Here is a 15221-nt window from a genome sequence, read left to right as displayed (position 1 = left end):
TGACTTTATCAGTACTTCTCCTTTTATTAACATTCTATTTTTGCTTAGATTCAGTACTTGGTCAGTTTATTGACCATTTCTCTGGTTCTTTTTCTTCCTACTTCATAACTATTGGTAGTCATCAAGACTTGCTTTTCTTTTTATGTGATCTCATGAAGGGCCTTCTTCTTAAAGCTTTAGCCATTTCCTCTCTCCTAATAATATTGTACATGGGATCTCTGTAGAACTTCAGTTCCTTATCTAGGGCTGCCTACACAGCAGCCCTTTTGGAATATTCTGCCATCACTTCAGAAACAGAATCAACCCCCAAACTTCCCCTTTTGACTTCCTTATTCTGTCAGTAACACTACCATTCACCAGACCTACATTTCTCGTGTTTTAGATATGGACCTGTCTTAGTCCATCTGGGCTACTATAGCAAAATACCTTAGACTGGGTAACTTAATAAACAACATAAATTTATTTTTATAGTTCTTAAGTCTGAGAAGTCCAAGATTAGGGCACCAGCAGATTTGGTGTCTGGTGTTTGCTTCATAGACCTTTCTAGATGTGTCCTCATATGGTGAAAGAGGTCAACAGACTCTCTCAAGCTCTTCCATAAGGCACTAATTCCATTCATGGGAGCTTTGCCCTCATTACCTAATCACCTCCCAAAGAGCCCTTTGGGGGTCCTTGGGTTGGTACCTTTTAGTACCAACACAATAAGAGTTAGATTTCAACATTTATTTTGAGGAGACACAGACATTCAGATCTAAGAGGTAAAATATGGAACAGAATTTCAATTAATTTGTCTTTGAAAGTGGAGATCCTGTCCTGTTTGGTTCTTGTAGCTTCAGCACCCAAGGTAGTTATTCAGTGGACATTTTGGAAATTGAACATTACAATGATTTTTGGGTTCATTCTAGTTTTTTACTCAACCAGACTCCCACTAGCACACATCTAGCTTATTACAATAACCTCATCATCTTTTAGCATTAGTTTTTTTCTTGTTCCTGTCCATATAGCACACTACTGCCAGAGTAATTTTCCTAAAACATTACTTTCATCATATTGAGAGCCATCATTACTTGCAGATTCCCAGATTCAATTAAAACTAATTAGTCTGGCATTCCAGGTTTTGAATCAGCTAGTTCCATGTACCTTTTTTATGTTATGTTTTTACTTTTTCCCCCCACATAATATAGCTAATTACAACTGTCCTCTTATTATTCTCTTCTGGGAGAATATTTATTCCCATCTATACCTTTGCTTCAGCTAGTTTCTAGCCTAGAATTCCCCAGCCATTCTCTCATTTTTGCCAGTACGCAGCCTGTATTCTTAACTAAACACCTCACACTTAGCCTAGAGCCTAGCCATTTAGTAGACATTTGTGAATGTTTATTAAAAGAGTGAATGAGGACCTATATTCTCAATAAGCTTTTTTGACTGGCTTCACATGATAATGGGATTTTCCTTTGTGTCCATGGGCTCCTTAAATCTGTTTATTAAATTTCTCACCTATTCCTGAAAGTTTAATAAATGATTATTCATTAAATAAAATCTAGTACATCAGTGCATTAATCATATAAGAAACATTTGAAATGGCTTCAAATGCATTATTATTTTCATTTTTACTTTAGTTTTAAAAGTGCTTTTAAATTAAACCTTTTCTTAGCTTTAACTCAAGTGAATCATTGAATCTAATCAAATGATTTCAGCGCATGCTCTATGCAATTGCATTTGTGCAGCTTAGCAGAAACTATGGCAACAGAATGAAAAATGTGTTTTTACTAATTGTTTTCCTCCGTAAGAGTGGGAAGTTCCAAGTTAAACACTCATAACTTTGAAAGCAATGATCATAGATAATATGCATTACAAATTACATTTGGTAATAGAATTGTCTAGAAAGTTGGGTTAAGAAACCATTTATCAATAATGTGTTCATGGCTGAAATGTGCCAAGAAGATTATGCCAAAGATTAACAATAGTTAATGTTGAGTACTGGGATTATAGGAGATTTTCAGGGTCTCCTTTTTGTCTATATTGTCTTTTTGTTAAAAAGTGATCCTGGGTTATTTTATAATGAAACAAACAAGGTTTATTTAAATGTGGGTATAAATTTTAGCTTAAATTCACTTTTTAAAAAATTTTATCATTCACTACCTGACACACATCAGGCTAGCTACTATCAAAAAAAGTAGAAAATAGGGGCCGGGGATTTAGCTCAGTGGTTTTGCTGTCTGCTGAGCAAGCGCGAGGACTCAAGTTTGATCCCCGGTACCAAAAAGAAAAAAAAAAGGTAGAAAATAACAAGTGTAGGTGAGGATGTGGAGAAATCAGGACTCCTGTGTACCATTGGTAAAATAATACATACAGCCAAAAAATTTTGAAAATAGAATACAATTTGATTTACCAGTTCTATTTTTCAATGTTTTAATTACTGTGAGAATTGAAACCAAAGTCTCAGTGAAATATCTGTGTACACCTATGTTCACAGTAGAATTATTTATGATAGCTAAAATGTGGCAGCACTGAAGTGTGCATTGACAGATAAATGGATAAGCAAAAGTGATGTATACAAAAGGTAATTCTGACAAATGCTTTGACATGGATGAAACTTAAGAACATTATGCTAAGTGAAATAAGGCAGCCACAGTACCATACGATTCCACTTAATGTGAGATACTTGGAATAGTCAAATTCCTATAGAGAGAAAGAATACTATTTGCCAGGGTTTAGGGGCTGGAGGGAATAGGGAGTTATTTTATTTTTTAATTGAGTTTCTTTTTTCTTTTTCTTTTTTTTTTTTTAAGTAGGAAGATATTTATTGATAGGAAAGCTCCTGAGGGCCAGGAGAGGTCCCACACAGGTAGCCAAAGATCCCACTTTACAGAGAAGTTTAATTTTTTTGTGGTACCAGGGATCAAACCCCAGTCCTTTCACTTGTGAGGCAGGCAGCGGAACCACTGAGCTCGGGAGTTATTGTTTAATAGTTATAGTTTCAGTTTTACAAGATGAAAAGAGTTAAGGAGATTAATTGTGGGGATGTTTAGACAACATTATGAATACATTTAATAGCAGTGAATGGTACACTTAAAAATCACTAAGATGGGGCCGGGGATTTAGCTCAGTGGTTCCGCTGCCTGCCTCGCAAGCGCAAGGTCCTGAGTTCAATCCTGGGCACCAAAAAAAAAAATTACTAAGATGTTAAATTTTATGTAAATAAAAATGAAAAATTACATCAATCATTTTTCTACATTGTATGTAGCCATATTAATATTTATTTATTAAATATATAGGAGAGGGTGAAGGAATCCAGTCGTAATGTAAGGAACCAGTTACTTTATTTTGTTTCTGTTATATAAGATTGTTCCTTTAAGAACCATCAGTAATTCAAACTTTTTAAAAGTGAGTCATTTTCATACTGATATTCATTTGAGTTTTGACATTTTTAAAAAATCAGTTGATATCTTATTAAAGGATTTTCTTCAGTTCAGTTTTAAAAACAATTACCTAACCAGGAAATATGTGTAATAGGAAAATAACACTAATCAACAAATGAAGAATTTTCCATGGGATAATTCCTAATATTTTAATAAGAAAAAAACAGATTAAAATTGCTTTGTAAGCCCAGCATGGTAGTGCACACCTGCTATCTCAGTACTCTGGAAGGCCGAGGCAGGAGGATTGCAAGTTTGAGCTCAGCCTGGGCAATTTAGCAAGAACCTGTCTCAACATTTAAAAAAGGACTGGGGATGTGTGGGAATGTAGGTAATGTGAACCCCCTGGGTTTAATCGCCAGTACCACCAAAAACAAAATGTTTGTGAAAGCATTAAAATTGTTTATACTTTTCTAAATGATTAAACTCAATAATGAATTAACATAGAAACATGATAAATACTTTTGACAAGAGACTATGCTGATTAACAGTAGAGATAGGCTTAATGTAGACCTTTAAAAGATCTTAAGTGTTGTTTTAGTCCAAGTTTGCTAATATTTATTGATTCATATGATGTGGGCATCAGAATAGAAGCCAGCTGAAAACAATTTATATGGTCATACAACTGTGTACCAACTGGATAGCTCTAGTTTTAAGTTTCTAAAGTTTGTTGATTTTCTTAATTTGTGAAGGATTTTTATAAGGCTTTTTTTTTTCCCCTTTTTTTGGTACCAGGGATCGAACTTGGGACCTTGCGGTTGCAAGGCAGGCGGTGGAACCACTGAGCTAAATCCCCGGCCCTATAAGGCATTGTTTATATGGGAAAAAAATTAGTTGTTTTGGTTAGGATTTAGAGCTGATGGTAAAGTTTGGTGCCATTATGCTGTTATAGCTAAAAATCCAGAAATGTTTAAATCGTGTTCTGCCAGCCTATTCTTCCTTAGGAACCATGAGGGATCTGTCTGTAAGAAATAGTAGCTACTGGTAGTAGGAATCAGATTACCATTTAGTAAGAGTTGTGCATACTTTTGACACACCAGTGTAGAATTCTTCTATAAAAGTGAATTGGTGCAAGTAGATTAGGCTTAAGGCCTAAGTGACGCCTCCCTACTTCCCTCCTAACCCCATCTGACATCTTGGGCCAAGCATATGCAGTGTGCAGTTTAAAAGGCTAGAAGAGAGAACAAACTGGCCAGTGAACAACATGTGTCTTAGTTTGAACTTCTATAACAGATGCCATAAACTGGATAGCATAAACAACAGACATTTATTTCTCAGTTCTGGAAGCTGGAAAGTCAAAAGTCAAAGTACTGGCAGCTCCAGTCTCTGGTTGGGACTGGCTTCCTGGTTTGTATGTGGTTGTCTTCTCATTATGTCCTCCCTGAGCAGAAGCAGCGAAAGAGGAAGCAACCATGATCTCTCTAGCCTTTTTTTGTAAGAGCATTAGTCCATCACAAGGGCTCCACACTCGTGAATTAATTACCTCCCAAAGGTGCCATTTCCAAAAACCATTACTTTAGAAATTAGGGTTTCAACATGTGAAACAAACATTGAGACCATAGCACCAGGTCCAAGGCTCCTTGAATCCATTTAGCCAGCTACTGTATATATTGAAGAGAGAAGTCCAAATACTGGCTGATGTGCTCCAGGGAGGTGAACTATCCTGACATTTGAGGCCAAAACAACAACAACAGCAACAACAACAAAAACAAAAAACAAAAGAGAAAGAAAAAGAAAAAAGTGCACACCTATGGAGACTGATCTTTTAACACAGTGACTCTACCACTAACTGCCCACTCAGAGTTTTGGACTCTTGAATTGTTAGATTACTAGTAACTTCTCTTACCTTTGGGGAGAATTAGAAAAGGAGTTGGGCATAGGGATGGGGTAGGAAAAAGAGCAAAAGTTCTTTTTCTCCTAGAACCACAATAAAATACTACTGGATGTGAAGAAAGACAGTGATTTTAGTGTCCATAATGCGTGCCTGTTTCTGCTACATTCTGGTTGCAGGCATGAAGGTATCTTTACTTCTGATCAGCCCGTTGTGGACTTTACTAAGGCTTGTGAGTGACTCCCAAATACTCAAGAGTTTTCTGCAATTGGTGATGTTTTTGTCACCTTTAGGGTGGAATAAAATGTGTAAATATTTTAAGCCTTATGCTAATAAATGTTAATATTGTTACCGAGAAGTCTGAGCTCTTTGTAGGTTAATGATTTAATTAAGAGACATACAGTTTATTTTTAGAACTTAATGTTCAAAGGCTTTAATCACAATGACAAAATAATAGCATTGAAATGAGAACTATTTAGACGCCTAGACTAACGTGCTTGAATACGTGTTTTTCATTGTTTAGGATTCCAAGTATGATAACTATTCATTTGCTTTGTTTGTTTCTGATGCTGGTGATCAAACCTAGGGCTTTCTTTGTTCATGCTAAGCACATGTTCTACGTCTGAGCTACACTGCCTGTGCTACCGTTTGCCAATGTGGGTTTTGCCATTAACACAGTGAAAAAAATCTTTATAATTAACAAATACTCCCCCATTCCTAAATATGATTGAGTTTCCTGTTGATTTTATTTTGTGGTACTGAGTACTCAGAATTTAACCCTAAAACAGAAAAAATAATCATTTGAGAAAAATAATCTAGGCTTTGCACTGTCAGGTAAAAGGGCTGAAAACCAAGACCAGACCAGGCCACAACAAGCCTTTATTAGGGGAATAGATCTGCCGGGCTGTCTCTGAACAAAGGAGAGACAAAAGCAATATGGCCGGGGCAGGGAGAGTCTTTTATAGAGACTAGGGTGGGGTTTGTAGGGGCTGAGGTGGGGTTGAGTGAGGTAGTGACTAGGGAATGGAGGAGCCGGTGATGTCACTAGGTGGTAGGAGGTGAGTGAGTATTAGGTTACTTTCTAGGCGGGAACAGGGGCATGCTGGGAAGAAGGGTTTATTGGTGGGAGCAACCATCTTGGCATGATGTCACACAGGGGAGGAGGCAAGGCACGATAGGAAGAGGGCAGCTACTATACATAATAGCTGCTGAGGTAGTGGGAGACCTATCATGCACAAAGTAACATAATGTTCAGGATGTAATTCAGAATTACCCTGCATATGAAGAATCAACAAAATGAAATATATGCCAGGAGTAAAGAAAAATCAAATGAGTCCTACCTTGAGGTGAATGAGATATTGGAAATAGTAGATAAGAATTTTAAAGATACTGTTATATCTTCGATGAAATAAAATGATACACTTTCGGCACAGGAAAAAAAATAGAAAAACTTACCAGACAAAACAATGAGAAGACCAAATGGAAGTTTTATTTTTTTATTAGTATGTTTCCAGTGCATAATGAGCATATTCATTATAGGAAGCTTGTACATGTACAGAACACATCTTAATTTTTTCTTTTTGTCCCCTTCCCCTTCCCTCCTTCCTTGTTCCCAACTCTTCTTCTTCTCCTCCCCCAAATGGAAGTTTTAGAAGTGAAAACACAGTATTTAAAATATCACAAGATGAATTGAACAGTTGAATAAAAATATCAGAAGAAAAAGTAAGATAAAGCAATGAAATTGAGCTAGTATCAAAACCAGAAAAGAAAGATATTAGAAAAAAATGAACAGAGAGTCAGGAAGAGAATGGGATAGAAAAAAATTATTTGAGAAATTAAGGCCTAGATTTAGCCCCTAGCAGAGGTACATAACTATAATCTCAACTACTGGGGTGGCTGAGGCAGGAAATTGAAAGTTCAAGACTAACCTGTGCAACTTAGTGAAACCCCTTCTCAAAATAAAAAATAGAGCCCGGGATTTAGCTCAGTGGTGCTGCCGCCTGCCTCCCAAGTGCAAGGTCCTAAGTTCGATATCCAATACCAAAAAAATAATAATAAAATAAAAAATTAAAGGGCTGGGCTCAGTGGTAAAATGCCCCTGGGTTCAGTGCATACTACTGGAAAAAAAAAAAATCCCAAATTTGATGAAAAACAGAAACCTACAGATAAAAGATAATTAATATACAACAGAATAAACCCAAATAAGTATATGTTAAGACATATTGAGGCAAAACTTCAAAACCAAAGATAAAGAGCCATTGTTGAAACAAAAAATAACACATTTTACAACAGTCCATTTAATGACTGACATAACTTGAAACAATGGAGGCCAAAAGAGAATTGAATAATTTATTTAAAATGCTAGAAGAAAAGAAAAAAAGCCAGTCAATCCAGAATTCTCTGTCACAGAAAAATATCCTTCAACAACAAAGGTCACTGTGGAGTTAGGGGTGATGATAACACAGCCTTGTGAATATACTAAAAACCACTGAATTCTACACTTTACAAGGGTGAATTTTATGCTGTATGCATAGTATCTCAGTTAAAAAATCTTTAATGAAGGTAAAAATAAAAGTTTTTTCCAGGTAAAGGAAAACTCAATTTATCACCTGTACAAGGAATGTCAAAGGAAGTTCTTCAGGGTTAGGGGAAGTGATAACAGTTGAAACTTTGGATCCCTAGAAAGGAGAAATCAGGGGCCAGGGATTTAGCTCAGTGGTTCTGGCGCCTGCCTTGCAAGCACAAGGTCCTGAGTATGATCCCCGGTACCCCCCAAAAAGGAGAAATCATTAAATATGGAAAATATGTGGACACATGCAAAAGTCAGCCCCCCAGTCTCCCTCCACCTCTTCCTCCTCTCCCTCTTCCTTCTCCCCTTCCTCTTCCTTCTTTTGTTGTTTTTCTTGGGGAAAGGTCTCACTATGTAGCTCAGGTAGGTGTCGCATTCACTATGTAGCCCAGGCAGGCCTCCTAGCATTTAAAAAATACTAATTGATTAAACACTACAGTGAAAAGCCTGGCAGCACCCCCCCCCCGCCCCGTTAGCAGTTGAAAACCTGGTTAGAACAGTCCTGAAATAAACCACACTTACATGGCTAATTGGTTTTTTACAAAGGAGCCAACATTATTTAATGGTGAAAAGATACAGGTTTTTTCTTCTATAAGTGTTACTGGAACAACTGGAAATCTGAGGGGAAAAAAAATGAATCTTGACACCTCAATTGTACAAGTAAGTTAATTCATAATGGGTCATAAACTTAAATGTAAGAGCTGAACTACTAAACTTCCAAAGGAAGAAATAGGACAATATCTTTGTGACATTGGCATGCCATGGATTTCTTAGATAGGATCCAAAAATTTAACAAAATAGACCATCAAAATTTTAAATATTTTGCTTTTAAAAGTACACCCAAAATTTTTTAGGGTGATGAAACTTTTAAATCTTGATTGTGGAAGAAGTTTCATGATAATATATAATTAAAGTACTAAAATTCATCAAACTGGTCATTTCAAATGAATGCATTGTATTGTATGCAAGTTATACCTCAATAAAACATGGAATTAGATTAGCTGAAGATTTTTGATGTTCAGATGTCTTAGTTAATTTTCCCTTTAAGCAAAATAACTGACCTATGAGCTCTTTGCTTCTGTTTCTTAGCACTTCCAAAGCAAAATAAAAAGTAAAATAGAGTCAGGGTTAAATGGAGAATAATATTACTTTTGTAACATTACCAGTCAATAATTTTACTAAATAATAAACCAAGTTAATGTCTTTCATATCTAAAGGATAGAAAGACATTAACCAAAGGAGTGTTATCTGACAATCCTAGATAATAGTTTTGAGGATTATTGCTAGAATTAAGGTCTCTGTATCCCATTCTGATTCAGTCACAACCACCTGGTCCCCAAGTGAGATTAAGACAGTGAGGGAAAAATCATGGAGTACATTAGGACAAGCACAATCTTTGATCCTGTCCCCGAACCGAATCCCTCACCTCAGGACACCAGGCTGGACTCCATGGACCTGCTTGTTAGGGGTCAGGGTCCCTTTTCCCTAAGCAGATACCCTGTAAGCTTATTCAATGGAACTTCACCCTTCTTAGGCAAGAAAAGGCCAGAAAAGATAAACTAAGGATAATCTTAAGGTAGAAAAGAGGTTTTTTAGAAAAAATAAGCTCAAGGGTAATCTTTTTTGAAGCCCAGTATTCTTTAGTTTTCCTAGGACCTGGGACTTGTGGTATGGGAGAGGGAAGAACTAATGTCAAGCTCTGCCTTACCTCCCTAGTCATCTGAGTACAGTTTTGATTGAAAAGCAATACAAAAGTAAATGAGCACACATGTAATCCCAGCACTCGGGAGGCTGAGGCCAGGAGGATTGCTGCAAGTTCAAGGCCAGCCTGGGCTTACAAAGCGAGACACTGTCTCAGTCAATCACTGAATGAATGAATGAATGAATGAAACTCGGCTGCTAAGGCATTGAGAGAGGAAACTAAAGAGAACAAACCTTGAAATATTGGAACCAACTTCTCATTACTTGGAAACTTTTGCACCTACAGAAGGAATCAGGTGCGCTTCATCTGGAGACCTGTCAGTTCTTTTTCCTGGGGTGGGAGGTTGCAGAAGCCCTGAGATCACATAGCAGGCAAAGTCTTAGTTCCTATCAGACACAAAATATAGAGGTAGGAGATTCTGAACAAAAGCAACCCTTCACAGATCATCTGAAAGATCTTTGTGAATGACCAGGGTTTTCCAGATGGTATACTTTGTAGCAAAAAGTTAATTAATTTGTAATCTCTTTTAATTTCCTATGAAAACAGTTCTGTGGATAGTGAAGAAAGGCTATATAACAAAGATAGTTCCTTATCTTCCCAGTCTAGCAGCAAGTAGAGATATGGGGGAAATACAATCTATGTGTAATGCTTCTAGAAATCTGAGCTTTTACATTTCTCAGTAAATAAAAGATGAGTCTTGAGAGGGAGAACTAAGAATAATTATTTTTAACATCTGCCTCAAATTATGTCTTAAGCTTTTAAAATAACAACAGAATTTAACACTCAATTATAAGAAAGTCCAATCATTATTTTTAAATTGGTTGTCTCTTTTGAACTTTTAACATACTATATTCGACTTGACATACTAGAGGAAGATATTGCTATTGTGTGTTAAAGATACTATGTTTTTGGTATTCATTTGAGATTCGTACTTCTATCAATGTGACCTCTATGCTGAGGCATTGTACATTGATTTGTTTTTTGGTTTCTTGGGGTTTTTTGGTACCAGGGATCAGACTCAGGACCTTGCACTTGCCAGGCGGGCATGGTGCCACTGAGCTAAATGCCTGGCTCTGTACATTGATTTGTTATCCCTATAAAATTGTGCATTAATAGTTAAACTCTTAAAAAGTAGAATGGTGGTTCCCAGGACTATGGAAAGGGGCCAAAGAGGGATTTCTGTTCAGTGGATATAGTTTATAGTCCTGTTGCACAGTAGCGTGCATGTAGTTAACACTTCTGCACACTTAACAATGGTTAAAATGTTGAATTTTAAGTTACATATTTTGGCACAATTTAAAATTTTAATTAAAATAATTGAATTTTTAATTAAAATTTTTAACTAAAATTTTATTCAATTTAAATTTTTAGAATGTTAAATTGTGAATTTAACATTCTAAAAGACACTAAAACTGTTTATCTCCTGAAGTTCTTGTTTCAGTCTAATTTTCTTAAGGTAGTTGTCAAAGCATTAGTTTATTTACAAAGATGTATTGGTGCTTATTACACACAGCAAACACTATAACTTTAATTTATTTAATTCTTATCACAACCCTATGAGGTAGTTCTTATATTTCTTTTATTTTATTACAGACATTTGTAAATATACAGAGAATTTGAAAGAATTGTATGAACACCCTTCTACTCACTATCTAGACTCTGCAATTAACATTTTGTTATATTTGTTTCATGACATATCTGCTCATACTTCTGTTCATCCACATCAGTTTATTTTACTTTTTTATAATGCTTTTCAAAGTAAATTGCAAACATCAGTGTGCTTTAGGTTAGGTATTTTTTTATGATTCCTGTTGTACGTTATTGGGAACTGAGACAGAGAAGTAATTTGTTCAAGGTCACACAGTTTAAATGCAGAATAAGATCTGGATCAGGACTTTCTTAACACTTCTACAGAATGCTAGTTCACATAATATTTGTATTTATCATAAAAAGTAATTTTGTGGTGAAATAAATGGACTATAGTATCTCAGTCTTGAAGATCTGTAGATCTTTGAGGTTCTGCAGTAAAGAAAGTGTTTAAACGCCAACCATTTCCAAATTTATTTGACCAGGACACTGTCCTACTCAGACTTCCCCAACCATAACAACCATTAACATCTCCTAGGATAGGAGCAGAATTCAATGGTACATGCTGTGGGAAATGCTCATATAAGATATCCTAATTTAATTTAGGTCAGAATACATTTTTCCAGTTTGTATTTTAAATATAGTCCTAGAGTTTACAGCTGGTAGGATCTTAGAGTTCACTGAGGCCAGGGCTTTCATTCCAGAAATGATGGAATGGAGATACAGAGTGTGCAAATGACTAATGTATAGTAACTCTGCTTATTGTTTTAGTGGCAGAAGTGGAACTAGAACACCCCAGAGATGGCATTTAGACACTCAGTAAATTTGCTGAATAAATAAATACATCTTCTAAATCTGCCCAGTTTTCTTTTTATTACATGTCAGTGTATTATAATTTTTGTTTCTTTTCAGATTGTATTGGTAGTAGAGATTCTATTAATACTTTATGTTAAGCTTTGGTACAAATGATTCTAGTTACTAAATTCTTTACAAAGTTTTAGAGTTATGGGCTGGGGATTTAGCTCAGTGGCACCATGCCTACCTGACAAGCGTAAGGTCCTGAGTTTAATCCCTCGCACCAAAAAAAAAAAAAAAAGTTTTATAGATATTTAAAACATAAAAATTGCACAAAATATAGCTATACTGCTTAATAAGTTATTATAAAGTGATTTCAGGTTTAAGAAATAGAACTTTGCTGATATCTCAGAAATCTCTGGACCCCCTGCTATTGCTGAGCCATTTAATCATTTCTCTCTTTTTTCTTTTTTTTTTTAGCTAATTTAACAGGACATACAGAGAAAGTGGGGATTGAAAATTTTGAGCTCCTAAAGGTTCTAGGAACTGGAGGTGAGTCTTAAGTTATTCTTTTTCTTTCTCTCTCTCTCTCTCTCTTTCTCTTTCTCTTTTTGTAAGAAGAAAAAAGTACTTCCTATGACAAAAGATTGATATCCCTGGTACAGAAGTCATTGAAAAATGTTAGAAGCATGAAGAATTCAATAGGAGAGGCCGCCAAAGAATATGAACAGACCACTCATAGAATAAATAGGCAGGCAAAAACTTAAAGAATCTCTTTTACCTTGGGGAATATAAATTAGTTCAGCATTTATATAGGACACAATATTTTTAAGTTAGTAACATTTGTAGGGAATTTGTTATATATCAGGTACTCTGTAAAGTACTTTATAGATTGATTTATTCAGTCTTCACTCAATATTATTGATATCCAAAGTACATCATTTTTAATAATGAAAAACTCAGAAACCTAATGCTAGGGGTTTGATTCAATGGAACATGAATCTATATGTTCCATCATCTATATAATAGGATTGAAATTATCTGTATTTATTAACATTTTCAAAAGTTCTCTAAAATAAATCTTTGAAAAAGGCTATAGAAGAGAATGTACAAAATACCATTTTCATAATATAGACAATTACATGAGTAAATGTGTACATGTGTTGTGTATGTAGAAAAGTCTCTGGGATATATCCAGGCAATAACACTGATGATCTCTGGGTGGGGGGATTTAGGTGATCTTTGTTTTCTGCTACACACTTTTGTGTCTTCTGAAAGTTGCCTGGCTCTGCTTCTGCTGCTCAGAGGTCCGAACTAGCCTCATTGATATCTGTCCTGTGCAGCTGTGGAGGATCCCCACACTTAGAAGAGCCCTGTATGTGGTCCAGTGCTCTGCTGTCACTGTTGTGGAATTCTTAATAATTCATGAGCAGGGCCCTGCATATTTTCATTTTGCCAGTTATGTGGCTGGTCTCATCAGGAATGTGCCTTTCCCTTCAGCTCTGTGCCTGGAATGCATGGCTCTGCAAGCACCACAGCTGTAAGAGCTGGCTATTCTCAGTTTTCTTCATTCAGTTGAATGGGAAAGGAGGCTCTTAACTTTTTCCATCCTCAGTGGCCAGGGCTCTTTCCCTGAAACGGGAGGGAGGGCTTAGAGTACAGACCCTTTCTTCCCACTGAAGTTGAGCTTCACACCCTCAGGGATGTCTGTATGTTCTAAATTTCCCAAGCCCTAAAAGAGTGGATTATAGTATTCCTTTGAATGGTGTCTCCCAGAGTTTCTAAAATTCCAAACCTTCCAGCAGGGGAGAAACCCTTTCTCTTGGGCTTCCAACATCAAGCCCAGCCACTGCTATAGCCTCACATCCATATATTTAAGTACACTTGTATGCATTGTCTTTAGGTCCTTTAGAATAAGCTTTCATACCTGGGGCCTTGCTGTACAAGGTCTGTATAAACGTCCCTGAGTAGTTTAGTATTGTATAGAGCCAACTTTAAAACTAGCAGTGGATAAGCTGTATCAACTGTTGTTTTGTTGTCAGAAAGTTTAGTGTAATTGTCAGCTTGAGTATTTTATACCTTTTGATCTTGTTTGTTTACATTACTAGGGATTGAACCCAGGGCCTTAATACTGAACTGCATTCCCATCCCTTTTCTTTTTTGGTACTGGGGATCAAACTTGGGTCCTTGGGCTTCCGAGGCAGGTGGTGGAACCACTGAGCTAAATCCCCGGCCCACCCATCCCTTTTTAATTTTGAGACAAGGTCTCACTAAATTGCCCAGGCTCAGCTTGAACTTGTGTTCCTCCTGCCTCAGCCTCCCAGGGTGCTGGGGTTATTGGCATGTGCCACCAGCCCTGACTTTGATCTTAAAGATGTATTTTTAAAAAACAAAATTAACCCTCCCCACCCCTGCCCCTAAAGAAAAAATGTTTTCAAACTAAGCAAAATAATCCTTCATCTCTACTTTTGTTTCCTATTTTGAAGCCACTATCTTCTCCAAGGAGAAAGAAAGCTACAGACCTGTGGTGACTCAGTTAGTTCTCTTGAAAATAGTGTTTAAGACAGCAACAGGTTTTAGGTCAATTTGTATTACATCCACAGAATATGTTTTATTTGCATGGTTGGATAACATTCAGCTATAATATGAATTATAATTTACATACTATATTGCTCACCTATTTACAGTGGGTAATTCATTGGTTTTGGTATATTTAGATTTGTGCAACCATCACCACAATTGTTTTTAGAACTCTTTTTTCTTAAAAACAAAACAAAACAAAACCTTGAACCCCTTCCTTGTTACTTCCCAAGCTCACCACTCCTCAGCCTAAACCAAACACTAAACTACTCTCTGTACCTGTATCTTGGCCTATTCTGGTGTTAAATCATACAATGTGTGTTCTTGGTGACTAGCTTCTTTCACACAGTGTAACAGTGTTACCTAGGTTCATCCATATTGTAGCAAGTGTCAGTTCTTCATTTTCCATTTTCAGGTATTTTATAAGAGATCATGCACACTTTTAAACATTCTGAATGTATGGTTATATAAAATCTCTCTTTTTAAAAAATTTTTTTTCCAGTGTTAAGTAATCCTTGATTTGTGAATGGTCTTTTTTATCTTTCTTTTTTCTATAGATTTGGTTTAAAGTTTGTGAAACAGTATGAAATCTGTGATAAAAAATGTTACATGCATAAATTTAATCTCTACTGCCTGGTGAGTTATTAGTATCTTGGTTTTTTGAGAGCCTTCCAGCTGAATTGGGGTTCCAGTACAAAGTAGTTAGCAATCTAAATGAAGGGAAGCTGGATGCTGGTG

The 15221-nt window shown here is 36.2% G+C and overlaps 1 protein-coding gene across 4 annotated transcripts in view; it reads left to right on the top strand.

Moving 5' to 3' along the window:
• Positions 1 to 15221, top strand: part of Rps6ka5 (ribosomal protein S6 kinase A5) — a 270771-nt gene that overhangs the window by 138525 nt on the left and 117025 nt on the right. For all 4 annotated transcript variants that reach the window (XM_087195482.1, XM_087195480.1, XM_087195481.1 and 1 more), the window contains one exon: positions 12384 to 12455. In XM_087195482.1, the coding sequence (XP_087051608.1) occupies positions 12384 to 12455 (72 nt within the window). The remainder of the gene's footprint in view (positions 1 to 12383; positions 12456 to 15221) is intronic.

The sequence above is a fragment of the Heterocephalus glaber genome, unplaced genomic scaffold (assembly GCF_053883595.1).
Source record: "Heterocephalus glaber isolate CG9 unplaced genomic scaffold, H.glaber_assembly_v1.0 deba00001608, whole genome shotgun sequence".
Lineage (NCBI taxonomy): Eukaryota > Metazoa > Chordata > Mammalia > Rodentia > Bathyergidae > Heterocephalus > Heterocephalus glaber.
This window is presented reverse-complemented; position numbering and strand designations above follow the sequence as displayed.